The sequence below is a fragment of the Pan paniscus genome, chromosome 18 (genome assembly GCF_029289425.2).
Source record: "Pan paniscus chromosome 18, NHGRI_mPanPan1-v2.0_pri, whole genome shotgun sequence".
Taxonomy (NCBI): domain Eukaryota; kingdom Metazoa; phylum Chordata; class Mammalia; order Primates; family Hominidae; genus Pan; species Pan paniscus.
In genome coordinates, this window is record NC_073267.2 from 272983 (window position 1) to 292042 (window position 19060).

General features: G+C 60.9%; 1 protein-coding gene across 6 annotated transcripts; it reads right to left on the bottom strand.

The window, feature by feature from the left end:
• Positions 1–290: 290 nt before the first annotated feature.
• Positions 291–18718, bottom strand: RHBDF1 (rhomboid 5 homolog 1). 6 transcript variants are annotated; one of them, XM_034951558.3, is made up of 18 exons: positions 18626–18718; positions 7225–7365; positions 7025–7155; positions 5908–6121; positions 5210–5419; positions 5012–5134; positions 4775–4932; positions 4036–4290; positions 3823–3934; positions 3623–3697; positions 3361–3522; positions 2671–2771; positions 2447–2510; positions 1964–2058; positions 1651–1726; positions 1481–1581; positions 1206–1359; positions 291–991 (listed from the first exon to the last, which is right to left on the bottom strand). In XM_034951558.3, the coding sequence occupies exons 2-18, from the start codon at positions 7339–7341 to the stop codon at positions 572–574; spliced, it is 2568 nt and encodes an 855-aa protein (XP_034807449.1). In that variant the 5' UTR covers positions 7342–7365; positions 18626–18718; the 3' UTR covers positions 291–571. The 6 variants fall into 6 exon arrangements, with proteins under 6 accessions (XP_034807449.1, XP_063454176.1, XP_034807448.1 ...); XM_063598106.1 differs by having other exon boundaries at positions 18563–18698; XM_034951557.3 differs by lacking the exon at positions 18626–18718 and adding an exon at positions 14798–14938.
• Positions 18719–19060: the final 342 nt, after the last annotated feature.

Sequence of the window (19060 nt, forward strand, 5' to 3'; positions counted from 1 at the left end):
GTGTGGGGTGGAAATTGGAGCTGCTAAGGGTGGGGGCGGGGTGCTTCCCAGCATGTGGGGAGGGTGGGACAGCACATCCCTAGGTCCCTGTCCCAGCGTCGGCTACCAGCCACTCTAAGGAGAAAGAGCAAGGTGCACGTGCCTGGCTGAAGGATTTCACTGGGAAGTGAAAGAGCCCGTGACTGTTTCTGACACTCAGTTCCCTGCCCGGGTGAGTCAGCCACAAGGGGCCCGCGGGACCTCCCTCCACAGCTTCCAGCCAGAAACGAAGAAGGATAGGGAAGCCCTGGTCAAGTTAATGGCAGCTAAAACGCTCCCAGTCCATTTATTGGCCACATGAGGTGGTCGTCAAGAAACAAGCTAGAAGGTTATGACAGGAAGTAGTATAATAAATGCCCGGCAGTATGAGGGGTTCAACAGAAGTGAACAAGGCACAAGAAAGAGGTCTGTGTTCCGGAAACAGGCCAGTCCCCACATGGAGCAGGTGACTCCTGTGAGCCTGTGAGGCTCAGGGCTGTCGTGTCTGGCTCTGGCCTGCTGGAGCATGCGGCCGCTGGAGCCCGCAGCCAGCTCAGTGGAGCTGAGCGTCCAGTTCGTACTTCTCACAGAACTTGTCAGTGAAGGGGATGCAGGTGAGGAACTCACACCACTCACAGCGGACAGGATAGACGTAGAAGAGGACCACCAGGCCAGCCAGGAGGCCCAGGAAGACCACCTGAAAGATGATGATCTGGCAGCGTTTCCGGTACAGGTCGAACTTGCCAAAGCTGATGTAGGGCAAGAAGGCGAAGGAGAGGAAGAGGCCACTGATGAACCCCGAGATGTGGGCAAAGTTGTCAATCCACGGCAGCAGCCCAAAGGTGAAGAGGAAGAGCACCACAGCCAGCAGCTTGAAGAAGGCACGCCAGGGCCGCGCCAGGATCTGCCAGCTCTGGAAGAGCTCCACGAAGAGGCAGGCCAGGATGCCAAACTGGGAGCCAGCAGGACCCACCTGGGGGATGGTTGGGGTAGCTGTAAGGCCGTGGGGCTGGGCAGGCCCCCTGGACCCAAGGCCTCATCTTTCTGCCCCACTTCCCATGGCCCAGAGCATATTGGGACCGAGGATCCAACTGGAGATGCTCCCAGACTCAGTGCTTGATATGGACAGGTTCACAGCAGGCTGCAGGTGCACACGGGAGGATCCCCACCCTGAGGGCCAGCCTTACCTCTGCTCGGTATGGCAGGAAGATGGCACTGGCCAGGTTGCCAGTGACACCACTCAGCAGGTAGATGATGGCTATGCGGTGCCAGCCTGCCAGCTTTTCCAGGTCCCGCAGGACAGTCATCTGGAAGCAGATGGACACCAGGCAGTGCAAGATCCTGTAGTCAGTAGCAGGCAGGGGTCGGGAGACATTCAGCAGGGAAGTGACCTCTCTGCCACCCCCAGCCAGCCAATCCTGAGGACCCTGACACCCCCCACCCGGCCCACAGTGTCACTTGCCCGGCGTGCAGGAAGAGGGATAGCCACAGGCGGTAGAACTGGTCAGGCACCTCGGGGTTGAGGAAAGGCAGGAGCCCACACACATCATCCATGCAGTGCACCTGCGCAGAGCAGCATATCAGCATCACAGCAGCTGGCGGAGGGGAACGACGGACACTCTGCAGACCTACCTGAGAGCAGAGCGTGGCCTCCTCATGGAAGTAGCCCCTCATGAAGTCACAGTACTCCCGGGAGGTGATCTCACACCTAGAAAGGCAGGCCAGGGTTCGCAGACTGCTGCCTTGCAGAGGGGGATTGCTGGCATCCAGGGCGAGTTTCAGCCGCACCTACCCACCTTTGTTGGCCCCAAGGAAGTCCAGACCCCCTCTAACCCCACACCCTTGGTATACTGGGTTATTTCAGGATTTGGTTAGGGAGAAGGCAGGCCCTAGGGCGATGCTCTGAGCCCAGAGACCAGCTGCACTCGCTGGCATGCACACATACCTGCCCTTGGTGCCAATGCAGCAGGGCCGTCCTGTGATGACACAGTCCATGTGGGGATGGTTGGTGTGGTTCCCGGCACTGTTTTTGGTGCAGATCTGGGTCACAAATGAGGATGAGCTGGGTCAGGGCCTCCCCCAACCTTTGGCCCCACACCACGTTTGGGGGTAGAGGCAAAGACGGGTGGGCTCATAAAGCAGAAAACGGTGTGGCTTCCTTGACTTCAAGCAGGCCACCACACTGAGTCTCTATCAAACTGGAATAATGTCACTTGACCTTTCAAGTCTCCATCTAGTTCTCTTGATCTACTTGCTCAGAGGGGCAGGCGCTGGTTGATGGACAGGCTGTGCAAAGGTCAGGTGCACAGCCTCTGAAAACGTGAGGTGGTCCCATGATGGGAATCTCTGGTATCACCAGTGGGTGGGGTGTGGCATTCTCCCCCGCATGACACGGAGGGCTCCCTAACAACCCCCAACTGCAGCTCACCGGCCACTTGGTGATGTCTTCTGGCCACTCATGAGGGTCTTCGGAGGAGGGCTCATCACACACCCTGCATGAGCCAAGTATGTGGTCAGACCCGGCTTCGAGCCCCTAGCATTGGCACCCTTCCAGCCAAGTCACCAACAAGAGGAGCCCCTACACCCTCTGCACCACAGCCCCCGGGGAAGGTGTGGACAAAGGCAGGTGAGAGAGCTGCCGGCAGGACTAACCTGGGATCCTGGTGGCAGACAGAGCCAAACTGTCTCTTGTGGCCCGCAAGCTCTGGGGCGCTGGGATGGATGGGCCACTTCACCCACACTGCCAGCGTGGACTGTGGGAGGGGGACACAGGGTCAGGTCCAGTTGGGTCAGGGCAATGAGGGGCACGCAGGGAGTCAGGAGTCGAAGGCAAAACCACTGAGCTCTTCCCTCCGCTTCTACAAGTCACCCCCACTCTTGAGATGCACGTGCATGTTGGAAAAGACTCTTACAAGGAGTTTGACAGCATAATTCCTGTTAGCTGAAAATCAGAAACAACCTCTGTGTCCTAAATCAGGGAACTGGTATGGACTATGGCACTTCCACATAAGATGATGTGATGAAAGTTGGGATGAATTTTTTTAAAAATTGCTTAGTGGAAAAGAGGCAAATACCACTTATGTCAGCCTTAAGACACATGCTGGAAGAGTACACCCAAATCAAAAGACCAAATCAGATGATGGTCTACGGGGCGAGGAGCTGGAGATGGGGGAGGGTGGGGATAAGGAGGAATGAATATGACAAGAAAGGCCTTGCGCGTAAGGACGGCGGGATGTGCCAGGAACGAGGGCGAAGGATCACTCTGCCGAGTCTATCTGAAGTCTGAAGGAAAGAGCGAACACGGGGCAGACGAGGGCGGGAGTCCAGGGCGGGGAAACGCACCGAGCACTCCTCCTCCGAGGTCTGCACGCAGCCCGACCTGTCGTTGCGCACGCAGCAGGCGGAGTGCTTCTCGCGCTCGCGCGCTGAGCGGATGAAGCTGTGCACCTGCGGGTCCTGGCGCATGCAGGGCGAAAACTTGGCGCCCAGGTGGATGAGGGCCTCCTGCGGGCGAGGGAGACGGGCAGCCGCAGTCCAGGCCTCCCGCCCGCCGGGCACCTGCCGGTCCCGCCCCCGCCAGCCCCGCCCCCAGCCCCGCCCTCACCGAGCTGGGCCCGATCCAGAAGTTCTCCTGCTGCACGTACTTGACGTTCTCGTAGACCCCGCGGTTCCGCAGCACCTGGGAGGTTGGGGAGCGGGATCAGACGGGCCCCGACTCTGGCCCTCTCCTCCCAGAGCGGGTCGGGAGGGGGTCCAGTGCCCAGACTCCACTCGTCTGGGCCCAGTGAAGGCACAGGGGCTCACCGAGTCCACCGTTTCATGCTGCGAGAAGCCCACGGGCGCGATGCCATAGATGCACACGGCTAGAATGGTGACGAGCGAGTGCACGAAGGTAAGCCAGTAGGTGAAGAAGGGCCTGCGGGGTGGAGCGTCAGCGGGGGCCTCATCCCCAACCCGGAGCCCCCACCCTCCCCCAGGAGCCTCCATCCCAACCCAGGCCTTGCCTGCCACGCCTACCTGTGGTCGTCCATGTCCTCGATCTGGCGCTTGACGAAGCTGTCGATGCGCTTGCGGTAGGTGCGGTTGGTGAGCCGTCCCACCATGCCCAGCCCATACGGCCGCTTCTCCCGGGCGAAGAGCTTGCGCACCGGCACCGCGATACGCTGGCCCCGTCGCGGCCCCGCGGTGCTCACCACCTCCTGTCGGAGCCGCACCTTGGGCTGCGGGGCTGCGGCGCCCTCCTTCTGCTTCCGCCAGCCTCGCTCCAAGGGCCTGGAGGGAGCCGGCATTCACCTCCCGCCCCAGCCCCGCAAACTGCTGCAGTCCCTCCCCGGGGGCACCAGGGCACCCTGTCTCTATCCTGGCGAATATGCTGCGCAAGTCGCCCGGCATCTGCCTTCTCCTTGCCAGTAAAAAAGCAACGCTGCGGGCCTCCGGGGATGGCAGGGAGCTGGAACGGGGACACACTGACTTCTGCAACTCAGCAAGTATCACCTCTGTCACCTCCGCCTCCCCGTTGGATTCTGCCCAGCCCCTGGGTTCTAAGATTGCTGTCCCATTCCACAGGCAAGCCATGAGACGGGGGCCATGCCCAGCCCTGCGTCTCCCACCCCTGGTGGCCAGTGAGTAGTGAGTTCCCAGTCCCTGAGGCTACCCCTTCCATCGCCCACAGAGGTGAATGCCGATACTCGCCCAGCTGTTCCTGACGGGCCCCCGGGGTCTCTCTCTGCCCCCCTTCCCTGCCTGCCGCACTCACAGCATCAGGTGGCTGCGCTCAAGCTCGCTGCGGTCCAGGGCCCCGCCGGTGAGGTCCGCCTGCTCCGGTGCCTTCTCCCAGTCCTTTAGCGCTGCCTCCGATGGGGACTCGAAAACTTCATCTGGGTATGTGGACAGCTCTTCATGGAGGATACCTTCCTGAGCAAACACATGAGGTCAGGGTGGACACGGGGAGGAAGGGAACGGGGGGTGGGGGGACGCCCTGGGCACTTCTTACCCGGGCAAAGAAGGATGTGTCCAGCTCATCGGGGAAATCAGTTGTGTCCTCCTCCAGAAAGCTAGCTGGAGTGAAGCTTCGACGCTGTGCCCGGCGAAAGGTGCCATCCCTGACGGAGCGGCCCTGGGGACGGGGAAGTGAGCGTGAGACCCGGCTGCTGGGTCGGCCCCCAACCCCACCTGTGGCCCCTGCACCCACTTTCATCAGTGCCGCGGCCGCCCGGAAGCTCATCTTGGCCACCGACTCTCGCTTGCGTCGCCGCGGGAGCCGGTGGAAACCTGAGCGGGAGCTGGAGAAGGAGCAGAGGGAGGCAGCACCCGGCGTGACGGGCGTGTGTGGGGCGCTCAGGCCTTCCGCAGTGTCATCTGCCACGCGGAAGGCACGGCCACGGGCCAGGGGGTCTATGATCTGGAGGAGGGGAGGAGATGCTGGAGTCAGGACCATGGGGGCTCCTAGCTCACCCAGAGGCACACAGGCCTTGCAAAGACAGCGTGACTGCTGCTCCCGACTCCTCACGGGCCCCTGGACAGCTCTATGGCCACCACTCCCACCCCACGGCACCTAGAGGTCCTGCCTGGAATGCTCTCCCATCCAGACACTGGCCCCCTGGACAGCTCTATGGCCACCACTCCCACCCCACGGCACCTAGAGGTCCTGCCTGGAATGCTCTCCCATCCAGACACTGGCCCCCTGGTGCAATCCCAAGACCATGTCCCCATCCCAAGGTACCCCTTCCCAGAGACTGTTTCAGGTGCCTTCACGAGCAGACTGTCTGACTGCCCTTCCAGACTGTGAGCTCCCAGAGAGTCCCTTCTGCTCAGGCTGGCTGTGTCTGCAGCCCCAGCCCCTGAGAGCGGAAGGAGGGGCCTGCAGGAGGCAGCAACAGGCAGGCATACCTTCTGCATGCCCAGCTGGCATGGCCCCACATAGAGTGGGGGTGGCGTCTCGGTGCTGGTCAGCGACACGTTGTCCTGGCTGGGCAGGTCCAGCTCCCGGAGGACCTGGGGCTTCAGCTTCCCGTAGCGCTGGCTGCAGTGACGGATGCTCTTGCGCTGCCATTTCTGGGTGCTGTCACTGTCCTTGCTCACTCCAAACCAGTCGGCGGTCCCCCTGGCATGGCAGGGACTCAGCAAGGGGCAGCCAGATCGCCCCCTCCCAGGCAGGGGACTTCAAAGGCCCTCCTCCGGGGCAGCATGCCCTGCCCCAGGCCTGTAGTCACTCCAGGGGCCAGGGTCTGGGTAGGCAAGATCTAATAAGAGGATGAATGGGTTCCGGCCACCCCCTGAACTGTTAGCCAACTCCAAGTTTCCACTAGACCGCAGCTGGCAGGCCTTGCCCGGTTGAGTGCTTCATAGAGGCCCTCACCCCACCATCCCTGAGGGGCAGTTGAGGGGAGGCACTGAGTCCAGAGAAGGAGCTGAGAGCTCAACCTGAGAGAGCTTGGCCCCAGGACACCACAGAGCTCAGACAGCAGGTGCTTACGGGCCCAGGCAGGCTGTCCACAGCACTTGGACATGCAAACAAAAACACTGCCAGCACCTGCCGTTAGGAGCCCCAGGGAATGCCAACCACACTGGCAGCTCCCAAGAGGCCACATGCCAAGCACATGCCAGAAAACACCAACACACTCATGACCTGTATGAGATACCTGAGCAGGGACCAAGAGAGAGACTGGCGCTGTGGGAAGGCCCTGCGGGCAGCCCGGGGACCCAAGAGGGGCAGAGTGTGGACACGCCCGAAGCGTACTTGTCGGCTGCTAAGAGGCAAGAGCATCCGGGTGGTGGAGACAGAGAAGGAGAGAGTGAGTGCTGAAGAGAAGGGAGTGGAGCAGGGTAGTGGGGTGAGAGCGGTCAGTCTCCAGAACAGGAGGAGGGCAAGGGGATGTGGGGACCGAGATGGAGGAGGAAGCTGAAACAGGAGGGCCCTTGTTCTCATTCCCATCCTCTGTGTACCTGCCTCTGCCCCACCAGCCCCCAGCTCCCACCCCATGGAGCAGCTGGGCGGTGTTGGTACCTGCGGATGGTCTGTGTGATGGACGTCTGGCGTTGCAGCACCGGCCGCCGGAGCTCATGGTGGGGCGAAGAGATGTGGGCTGTCTCGGCTGGCATACTCACACTCCTCAGGAAAGCCTGTCGCCTCAGGGGCTGGGCAACAGGGTCATGGTGAGGGTACTGGACAGGGGGCACCCACAGTCCCTGCAGGCCAGGGCCTACCTGTAGGAAGCTGGGCTCTTCTGCCGTCAGGGGCACCGCAGAGGGAATGTCCAGCTTTAGCCAGGGTGGCTTCTTGCGCTGCAGGCTGCTCGTGCTGTCCCTGCGGGCCTCACTCATGGTTCCTGGCAGAGCAAGGCAGGCCTGCGGGGCATGGTGTGTTATTCAATAATGACAACGCTGACATCTGAAGATTCATTGCACCCAGACCCGGGAGGAGGGAGAAGCAGTGATGAGCCCAACCGTGGCGCTCATGTCCCCCATTGTCAGAGCACTACTGTGTGCTCAGCACCGACTTTCTCTGTGCCTGCCTTGTTCATCCCAGCAGACAGTGCTGGGCACAGCCTAGGTCCTCAGACAACATAAGTCCATGGGACAACTATCTGAGCACACACTATGGTCAGGATACTGCTCTAGGTGCTTGAGGCACATTGGTGGAGAAACGAGACAAAATCCCTGCCCTCCTGGAGCTTACCGTCTAGACAATAAACTTTTTAAATGAGTGAATGTACTGGTTAAAAGATGCTAAGTATGATGGGCGGGGGGAACCAAACTAGGGTTGCTTGACAGGAGGCAGTGAGGCCTCCCCATGAAGTAACATCTGAGCAAAGGCTTGAAGGAGGGGAGTGAGCACAGCTGGGGTTGCAGGGGTTTCCACACACAGGACACAGCCGATCTGAGGTCTCAGTGACAGGAGGCTCACCCTAGTCTGTGCCCAGGGCAAATCTCACACCTGTCTTACCCAGGCCTCACCCTCTTACCCACCAAGACTTCCACTCCAGGGACAAAGGGCCCACTATGCACATGACAGCCTGTAAGGGGTGTGTGATCGGTCCAGTGCATAGAGTTACCACATTCAGGAAAGAGGGTGACACAGCAGCAGCTGGTGGCCCCAGGCTCCTGGGCACAAATGACTTTCCAGAAACCACCTGGGCGCAGACACCGTAGTGACCACCAGGTGGCGCCACGCGCCCAGAAACAGCAGTGAGGCGGCTCGGTGCCGGGGCTGCAGGGCATTGCATGCTTGGCTCTACCATGACATGCCAGGCACAGGGCCAGGGCCCAGGGGAAGGCCCCAGAGCAGATAGGCCAGGGTTCGATGCTGGCCACCACTGCCTGGCCATATGACTACGACTCCGTTTCCCCCTTACACCTTCCTGGCAGACCTGCAGCTGTCCCCAACCCAGGGGGACCACATGGCGATTCCAGTGGAGACCCAGATTGAGAAGGGCCCCTGAGCATGACACGAGACAGATAGTGGGGGGCTGGCCAGAGCTGAAGCAATTTTGGACAGAAAACCCCAAATTCCTCAGCCTCTTTAAAGAGCTGCAGCCTCTGACAGGCTCGGAGCCGCAGGGTCTGCAACCCACCCACTAAGGCCCCAGAAATGGCTTTCACTCACAGGTCTCCCTCTCAACTGCTTGGAGGAAAGCCCCACCTATGCTGTACAAATAGGGAAACTGAGGCCAGGAAACACAGGCTTGCCTTGCTCACGGTCATATATGGAGGGCAGCACAATTAGAGACAGCCCAGGGTGCTGCTCACAGCTCCTAATGGTCTTATGCCAGCCAGGGACAGGCCTGGGACAGAGCTCACGGCTCCTTCCGACCCTGTACTACCAGGGAAAGGCTGGGAATGCTGCTCACAGCCCCTACTGGTCCTACAGGGACCAGAACAGACACAGGTGGGAGGGGGTACTTCAGGGATGCCTTCTGCTGGCTCTTACCCCACCCCTCACGCTCCAGCCCCTTATCTGAGCTGACTGTGCACTTCAGGTCCCAGGTGAGAGCTGGGGGGCAAAGCTTTGGGGCACTCCCCAGGCAGGGTGCCCAGGGATCATTCCATCCACATGGCCCCCTAAGGCTGAGTTCCTGTCCCTGGCCCATACTTGGCCTGGAATCAGGGGCAAGAGCCAAGGGCAGCAACTCCACGTCACTGGGAAATCCTTCCAGGGCCCCTCACCCATGCAGAGCCCCAGAGTGCAACAGGGTAGGACAGAAAGGCATCCTAACTGAGAACTGGGTGGGTCAAGGTCCCTCTGGGAACTGCACCAGGAGACCCCTCTGCATCTGACTCGTGGCCCAAACCCAGCCCAGACCTGCATGTCCTGGATACGGCCCAGCCACAGCGTGAAGGGGTCACAGCTAGACTTCCTCATCGTCCCCCAGCCCTCCCTCCACAGGGTATACGGACTGCAGTACCATCACCCTGCTGGTAAGGAATAGCCAGGAGGGGCCACCTCTGAGTCTCAGACGCTAAGGCTGGAATTTCAGACAGCATCAGGCACGTTGGGAAGGCAGGTGGTGCTCGGCAAGGGGCTTCCGGAACCCACAGTGCTGGGACAGCATTCTGAGTACACTCCCAGCATGTTCTCACCCAGAAAATGGACGAATGCTCTTAGTGAGGCCATTATGCGGGCCAGAGAGGAGCAGGGCCCAGCGTAGAGACTGGGGCCACTGCCAGGAATCAGCAGGCTGAATCCAGGGGGCCAGCCTCTCCAGGAGTCTCCACCTGTGCCCAGCAGCACTAGGCGACATCCAGCTGGTTCTTCACTCAGGAGTGTGAGTGACCTTTGCCAACAGAGACCGTTGCCAGCTGATGGGCTCACACACATCCATGACTTCCCTGGCTCCTGCTCTCCGCTGCTCCTCACACCTGACTCCCTCCCATCTCAGAGCCCTGCAAATGCGCTCTGCCCACCCTCCCCTGTGTGGGAGGACCTGCAGCCTCAGGCTGCCCTACTACCCAAAGGCGGTCCTTGGCCTGGATCCCTGGGCACAGCACAAGGCAGGAGTTCATTCACATATGTATGGGCCACTGTCCTGTCACTGCTGCCTCCACAGTGCTCAGGACTGGCCTGCTCTGAAGCCACCGCTGGGTAGACACTGATCACTGAACAACGCAGGCCATTGGGTCCCTAATCTGGGGTAACAGAGGATTCCTCAAGATGACCTCTCAGCTGGGAAGAGGAGCTGTCTGGCATGAGCGGATGCAAGCAGGAACAGTTAGGGGGTGAGAAGAGCTGAGAGCTGTGAGTGTGTACGGGGAACCTGACCTCCCCAGGACTGTCTCGGCCGGGGACCACAGTCGGCCCCAGGAACCTCCCCAGTACTGTCTCAGCCGGGGACCACAGTCGGCCCCAGGAGACAGTAGAGTGCTCAGCTCATGAGGGAGGCACCAGCCGCCATGGCTCTACATCCAGGTCTCCTGGGGTTCCCACCTCCACAAAAACCCCTGCTGCTAGGAGTGCAGGCAGGAGGGGACCTGAGAACCGACAGTTATAGGTCCTGCGGGTGGGCAGTGCTGGGTGTTCTGGTCTGCCCCACCCCTGTGTGCCTAGATCCCCATCTGGGCCTCAAGTGGGTGGGATTCCAAAGGAAGAGCCGGAGTAGGCGTGGGGAGGGGCAGGCCCAGGCTGGACAAAGAGTCTGGCCAGGGAGCGGCACATTGCCCTCCCAGAGACAGTGGCTCAGTGTCCAGGCCTTCCCCAGGCGCACAGTGGGCTCTTGTTCCCAGAAAGCCCCTCGGGGGGATCCAAACAGTGTCTCCCCCACCCCGCTGACCCCTCAGTGTATGGGGAAACCGTGGCCCACGGAAGGCCTGACTGCCTGGGGTCACACAGCATCTGAGTCACTGCAGCAGCCTCACAGCTGCCAGCCCAGGCCCAGCCCCATCAGGAGACACCCAAAGCCACAGTGCATCCCAGGACCAGCTGGGGGGCTGCGGGCAGGACTCTCGATGAGGCTGAGGGACGAGGAGGGTCAAGGGAGCCACTGGCGCCAGGCATGCTGACGTCCCCTCTGGCTGCCTGCAGAGCCTGGTGTGGAAGGGCTGAGTGGGGGATGGTGGAGAGTCCTGTTAACTCAGGTTTCTGCTCTGGGGATGTCTGGGCACCCATCAAGCTGGCCGCGTGCACAGGTGCAGGGAGAGCCAGAAAGCAGGAGCCGATGCAGGGAGGCCACTGGGGACAGCCCAGGCTGATGCTTGGGCCCCATGTGTCTCCACCACCTACAACCCTAAGCAAGCCTCAGCTTTCCCATCTGGAAATCAGGGGTCACAGCAGTGCCTGGCACAATAGCAGCGGCTGACTCCATCACAGGGTGGTGTAGCCTGTGGGTACTTGGCACTCTCTGAGGGGCAGGAGCTGGGGGGTGAAAGGGCCCTAGAGCATATGCAGCCCTGGGGACACCTGGGGACAGAACCCTCCAAAGGTGTCGAGTTTGGGAAGAGACTAGAGAGAAGCTCTGGCCAGTCCAGGCATAGACAGTGGCCACAGCCAGTGGAGAGCTGCATCCTCAGGTGTGAGCAGCAACCACCTCTGTGCTCAGGCCTGCCCTGCACACTCACAGGACCATGCTTGCAGGGACAACTGGCGGCGGAGTTGACTGCCAACCCCGGGGCCAGAACCATCAAGCCTGGGCTCTGCTCCGCCCAAGGAACTGCCTGCTGCCGAGGTCAGCTGGAGCAAGGGGCCTCACCCCGGGACACCTGCCCAGACGTGTCCTCAGCTCACCTGAGCCTCATCCCAGGAGGATGTGGCTCCTCCAGCATCCCCACCCACACGCTGCTCTCTGACCCTCAGTCTTCTGTTTGACTCCTAATCTGAAGCTCAACCCTAGATCTCCCTTGAGAAGGGGGTCACCAGCTGTCTGGCAGCCCAGCCTCCAGGTCTTCTGGATTAATGAAGGGAAAGTCACCTGGCCTCTCTGCCTTGTCTATTTATGGCATCATGCTGAGAATGATATTTGCTAGGCCCTTTGCAAACCCCAAAGTGCTCTTCAACCCTCCCAGTGAAGCCTCTTCTTTTCTGTGGAAGAAATGAGGTTCAGGGTGGAGCAGGGCAGGCCTGAGACCTTTGCAGGGTTCTCTCCAGGTCCCCAGCAGGACAGACTGGCACCCTGCCTCCCCTCATCACCCTAGACAAGTAGACAGAACAAGAGGTTCCCTGCTACAGGCCATCTGTGAGGGAAGCCACGTTAGGGCCTGGAGACACAGGAATCCCTGAGGGCCTGACCTGTGAGGGTCGTGCACAAAGGGGCCAGCACTTCGCGGAGGGGGGAGGCACTGCCCCAAGGCTCAGCTGGCAAATGTGGCACAGGGGTCACCAGAGCTAAACCCCTGACTCAGTTGGGTCTGACAGGGGCTGACATGGCAGACACAACCAGGAATCAGGGGACACCAAGTGCAGCTCAGGGCACCTGTCCAGGCCACACAGTCAGAAAGGGGATGGCAGCAAGGACTTAGCTACACTAGATTCTGGGTGTAAACTGCCTGGTAAGCTGGTCACTGCTAGTCCCCAGTCTGGAGTCTAGCTGGGTCTCAGGAGTTATGTGAAAACACCCTCCCCAGGCTGGAGGTGGGAGAGGCCCACATCCCGTGCACACGTCTGGCCAGAGGACAGATGGGCAGCCCAGTCACCAGTCAGAGCCCTCCAGAGGTGTCCCTGACTGGCCCTACACACATGCACCCAGGTGCCCAGGCACCCTTGGGCTCAGCAACCCTGCAAGCCCCTCCCAGGACCCACCAGAAGCAGGATAGGACTGGAGAGGCCACAGGAGGGAAACCAAGTCAGAGCAGAAATGGCTTCGGTCCTCAGCAGCCTGGCTCAGCTTCCTCAAACCAGATCCTGACTGATCACACTGGTCTGTCTAACCCCTGGGAGGGGTCCTCTGTATCCATCTTACAGATAAGGAAACTGAGGCTCAGAGAAGCCCATCACTGCCTAAGGTCCCAGAGCCTATAAGGGAGCTCAAAGCCTTGGGCCAGGTCTGCCCAGGAGCTGCGGTAGAAGGGACCCTGTCTGCAGACCCCCAGAAGACAAGGCAGAGCACCTGGGTTCTTGAGCCTTGTGGCTGTGGACGGCTGTCAGACCCTTCTAAGACCGCTTGCCACCTGCTCCATCAGGGGCATCTCAGTTGAAGAAGGAAGGACTCACCCCCAAAATCGTCCAACTCAGAAAAAAAGGCAGAAGCCAAGGAATCCAATCATTGGGCAAAATGTGATCCTGGCACAGACACTGAGGTGGGGGAACTGGAGCCGGTGTGGCGGAGGCCCTCACAGCCAAGAGCAACTGGGGGTGCCCTGGGCAGGGACTGTAGCTGGGAAGATCCTAGGGGAGGGCCTGATGGTCCCTGAAAGGCAGGGAAGACCTGGGCAACTCCCCCTAAACCAAGAGCGCCCCCTAGAAAGTCAGCTCCCCAAGGTGGGGACCGGCCAGCTCATGAGGGGTGCTGGTTGAGGGGCCTGCTTGTGCAATGGAGGCCACCCAGCCAGTGAAAGCTACTTGGAAGGGCTGGGAAAGGGTCTGAGGCCCCTTCAATCTGGCACCACCAGACTCCCATGCACTCCATTTGCCCCTGCTCCATTCTCAGGAAAAGGGGCCCGGCTTGCCCAGAATGACCCCTGGTGGCAGGGGGCTCCACCTCAGGGACCCCTTGAGCCCCAGCCAGCTGCTTGGTCCCCAGCTTCTGCCCACCCTTGGGGTGGGGGCTAGGAGGTTGGGGTTAGCTCCACAGGGGTGGGGAGAACCCAGCCTGGGACTGCCCAGGCATCTAGCTGGGTCAAACCTGAAAAGCCAGTTTCATCCTTGAATCTTCTCCCGGTCTCCAACTGGAAGTCCCGTTGGCGGGTGGGAGTTCCCAGGATAGAAGGGCCTCCAGACCTAGGCCCCACCCACCGGGACAGACACACACATTCACCATCTCAAGCGGCACACACAGAAGAAACTCTGGTCAGGACCACCTGGGTTGGAAGCAGGCCTTGGGGGGCCAGGGAAGATCCCCTGCCCATTCCCCACCCAGCCCCACAAACATGCCCCCAGCATGACAGACAACCAGGCCCTCTGCCAATGCCCTGAGCATCTGGGGTCTGGCTGTCACCCCAGCTGGGAGAAGGCCTGTCCCCGTTGGCCTCTGCGCACAGAGTGAGAGTCTGTCTTCGGGAGTCGCTCCCAGCCCACCCTGGAGCTTCGATGTTTACAGATGGGGGAGTCAGTGTCGTGGGGCAGAAGGCGGAGTCAGTCCCCCACCCCCAGCTCCACGGCTCCTGCTATTCCCATCGGTGAGGGCAGCCGGGACAGGGACCATCCCGCCCAGAGCTGGAGTTTCAACTCGGAGACACCACCCACCGGTCGTGGCCGGGAAGGAAAATGCAGTGGGGGGAGTTTAGAGGGACCTGGGGCACCCCCGGACTCTAGACTCCCGCTCCTGGGACCCTCAGCTGCTGGGCGGGGGCTGGAGCCGAGCTGTCCGGCCCGGCCAGGCCGCTGGGACTGCTAATCCGGCCACGGGCTATTTTTGCGGCGCGCCGGGCTAGGAATCCGGGGCTGGGCCGCCTCCGCGGGCGACTCGGGAAACTCCAGGAAGAAAAGCCCGGCCGCCCCAGCGGGGCCTCGCCGCGATCCCTCCCCAGCCCCGGCCCCAGCCCCGGGCCCGGCCCCGACACGGCCCCGACACGGCCCCGGCCGCTCTGAGCAGCTCCGGCCACGGGGTGCTGAGGACTCGCCCCGCGCTCCGGGGACGCAGCCCCGGAACCCGCCCGCCCCCGGAGCCCTGCGCTCCCGGCCGCGCTCACTCACTGCCGCCGCCGGGGGTCTCTGGGGGGTCCTGAGGGCGCCGGGGAGGAGGGGCTGCCGCCGCTGGCCGGGAGGGCGCCCGCGCCGAGTCCCCGCCCGCCCGCCCGCCGGTCCGGCCCGCCCGGGAATGCCATGGAGCGAGGGGCGTGCGCGCCGGGGGCGGGCCCGGCCGGAGCGGGGCGGTCGCGCTGACTCAGAGCTCAGGAATGCGCGCCGCCCGCCTGCCCGGCCCAAGTCACCTCCTCCCGGAAGGCCGCGGGGCTCCCTGCTCCCCAGTGTCCGCCCGCGGGGACACCTGGGGCTGGGGTCTCCAGCGCCTCGGCCCGACGGAGGACCTGGTGGGAGCGGATGGCAGTATCAGCGCTGGGCGGCTCCGCCTCTCCCTGGCTCCAGATTGAGGCTTGACCTGTCCTGCCCTGATTTGTGCTGAGAAGAGGGGCAGTGAGGAGGGAGAGCAGGCACGGGGTAAAGGGTGGAGGATGGGTGTGTATCCCTGGCTCCCCTGAACCCGACCTCCTCCAGAGGCCCACACTGACAAGTCCTGTATCCCACACTCACCCAATCCCACTAAGCACTCACATTCCCTCACACACATTCATGGGCACCGATCACTCACAATCATACACAGACGTCCCCACATCCTTCCACTTCATGCGTTCATTCGCCTACACATGCACGTGCTCACATGCACCCACCTACTCATGCACATCTTTCATGGGTACATACGCGTGCACACACACACGTGTACACACTGATGCACACACTCAGTTCAGGACCGCAGTCATTACCCCTCCCCCTGCCCTGTGCCCCTACCCCCAGAAGCCCTGCTCCACCAGCAGGCACTCAGGCCAGGCTGCACCGGCCCCACCTGAAGCCACTCAGCAGAGGCAGCGCAGTGTCTGGGGTCCACTCTGGGCTCTTCTCACTGTCTCAGAGCTCAGCGGCCACCCCGGGGTGGGCTCATATCCCTGCACAATCTGGGCTGGACTCAAAATGGCACTCTGCTTTCCGCTGGGGCTGCTGGTGAGAGTTTCCCAGCGTTTCTCTCCTGACACTGGGTGGGCTGACCCTCCCAGGGTGGGGGACAGGGGTGCCAACAGCAGAGTACGGGCAGGGCTGTCCAGGAGCTCTGAGTGGTGGGTGGCCAAGGCTTCCTCTGGATAGAGGGTGCAGGGATCCCTTCATCCCATGGGTCCCTAAGGACCCCTCTACAGGGTGCCCCCCCAGGCCTCGGACAAATGTGTCTTCAGGCCCTGTGCTGGTCACAAGGTGCTGCTGCTTCAGTGCCATCCTCTGGGTCTGGATGGCACCAGCCCTCTCCAAACTGAGCTGTTGCACTAAGGGCCCAACGCAGACAATGGCCTGCTCCTTGGCTACACAAGGAGCTAATTTGAACTAAAGGTGCTGGTACACTTACCGGTAGATCCCAGAGCCTGGGCAAGATTCCCCTGCCCATATCCTTGTCCATGCCACGGGATAGGACGGTGCCTGCACATCGTGGGTGCTCGCTGAACACAGGCAATATCAACACAATTCTCATGTAGAAGGAGACAATGGAAGCTTTGGAGGGGGTGGAGGGTAACTCCACCAGGGGATGACTGCCAGTGCATCACGGACACCGGGTGAGAGGGAGCCTGCCCCGGTGCCAACACTCAGTGCTCCTGTAGCCTGCACGTGCCACCCCTCCCATGCCAGGCTCACAGCCAGAGACAGGACAGTCTCCATGCTTAGCATTATTGACCCTGCCGGGGATAAGCAAGCCCTATTGGGCCTGGATGCCCAGACTAGGCTGGCAGGGCCAGAAGTGGTGTCCTCTCTGGAAAGCTGGGGACTGGGCTTGCCTCCAAAGCATGCCACAGCTGGGCATCTGGTGTCAGCAGGTCTCCTCCTGCAGCGGACTCTGTCAGACCCCACCTAGACCCGCTCCAAGACCCAGACACTCATCGCCAGCTGCCAGGAGCACCAGCCACAGCTGGCTCAGAGCTGAAACCCCCCGCACCCAGGAGTCACCTTCAGTGGGGAGCATGCCCCAGTCTGCCTCTGCAGGCAAATCCCCAGCTCAGAGCCTGTGTCCAGGAATCCCCAGGCTCTCAGCCCACCCTGGCCTCCTGAGTGAGGTCATCAGAAGGATGATCAGAGGGGGGTCGACACACGTGTGCTCAGTGTCAGGCCTCTGAGCCCAAGCCTGCACTATACATCCAGATGAAGCAAGTGAAGAATCACAAAAGAAGTGAAAATGGCCGGTTCCTGCCTTAACCGATGACATTACCTTGTGAAATTCCTTCTCCTGGCTCAGAAGCTCCCCCACCGAGCATCTTGTGACCCCCACTCCTCCCCGCCACAGAACAACCCCCTTTGACTGTAATTTTCCACTGCCTACCCAAACCCTATAAAACGGCCCCACCCCATCTCCCTTCGCTGACTCTCTTTTGGGACTCAGCCCGCCTGCACCCAGGTGAAATAAGCAGCCTTGTTGCTCACACAAAGCCTGCTTGGTGGTGTCTTCACACAGACGCGCATGAAACTCAGGATTGTACCCAGTCCACATAGACAAGTGTGTGCACATATGTGTGCTCTGCCTCCTGCCTGCCCTACTACTCTCTGTCCTGGTGGAGGAGCCCCCTATACGGAAACCCAGCTCCCGGCCCCTCTCTTCCCGTGTCATGCACCCTGGAGAAATGGAAATCAGCTGCAGTTGTCCAGCACTCCCGGGGCTGGTGGGCAGGCGTCTGAAAATGGGTTAGGGTTAGGGTTAGGGTTAGGGTTAGGGTCTAGACCAACCCCAGGGTTTGTGGCCCTCACACCAGGACACGAGGGAATGGGAGCCCTGACCAGTAAGAGGAGTGTTCCCAACAGCTACCCCAGAATCCTCTGCTACCCCAGAATCCTCAGCTCAGCTTCTAGGCCACAAGTAATCACCCAAGGGGTCAGACTCTGGGCTTTGGAGAGTCCCTGGAAGGATCAGAAGAAACCGCCGGGGGAGCAGGGCTCCAGGGATGGGCCCATGACCAGCTCCTGGCTATTTGGGGAAGAGGCAGAAGGGGGCCAGGCCAGCCAGTGGCCTGAAGTCATAGGCTATTTCTGAGGCAGCTGCCCCCTCCCCATATCCCAGGGTTTGGCAAGGGGTTCCCATAAGCACCTGGGCCCAGGGCCTGGCAGCACAGCCCCAGGCAGGGAGGATGTAGCTCACACACACCCAACCTCGGCCTGCCCAGTGGCTGCCTTCTCTGCCCAAAGAAGCTTTGGCCCTCCAGGGCTCATCAGACACAGACGGCCGCGGAGACCAGTCAAGAGGCCAGCAGCCACCCTGCTGGGAAGCTGCCAGCTCAAAGCTGTGTAGAGGAGTCCATGGGCTCTGACCTGACACCCACCTCAACAGTTGTCAGCACCCCCCCTCCATCAGAGAGAAGATGGAGCCAGTGTGCTGGGCACCCTGGGGTCATAAGGCTGATACTAGAACCCTGGCCCCTGTAGCCAATACAGCCACATCTCTCAAAGACTTGTTTGTAAAGGCTCCAGCAACTGATGGCCACACCTCCTACAGCTGGAGGCAGCTCCAGCCCCTCCACAGCCTGTGGCCTATTGTGGAGGTCGGGGGGTCAGGGCTGCTCACCCCAGCACCAATACTAGCCTTCACTCCTTTCAAAGCCTCAAGGGTGTTCTCATCTCCATCTTCCAATGATATCCTTGCCTCCTCCAACAAGCCTGTTCCAGCCCAGCAGTGGGACAAACTGGGGACAGAGGAAGCCCCAGGCCCCCTTCTCTCACCTGTTCCAGCCCAGCAGTGGGACAAACTGGGGACAGAGGAAGCCCCAGGCCCCCTCCTCTCACCTGGCACCACTTTCTCTTGTCCCGGACCAGCCCGCCAGCCCACTCTGCAGGCCACAGTTGGAACTCTCATCCGACCACTTCCAGCCTGTGGTGGGAGCATTAGACCACAAACCAGGAAGTGGGGGGGGGGGGTGTGCCCAGAGATTGCGCAACCCCCAGCACTCAGTCCAGAACATCTGGAGAAGTTGGTTGCTGGCGCCCCGGTGCCGGCCTCTCCACCTCCTGGGGCAGGGGCCAATCTGCTCTCCAAGTGATTCTCTTTCCTCATAAGAAAGGTGGGGATAAAAACACCCCTCTGGGAGCCTCTGGACTCCCCATGAGTTCTGCAAGGACCATGTATCACTTGTAACATCAGAATAAATATAAGTACAAAGTAACACCCATCCTCTCCCTGCCCATCAAGAAGACAAAGGCTCAACTGGGGCCTCAGTTTCC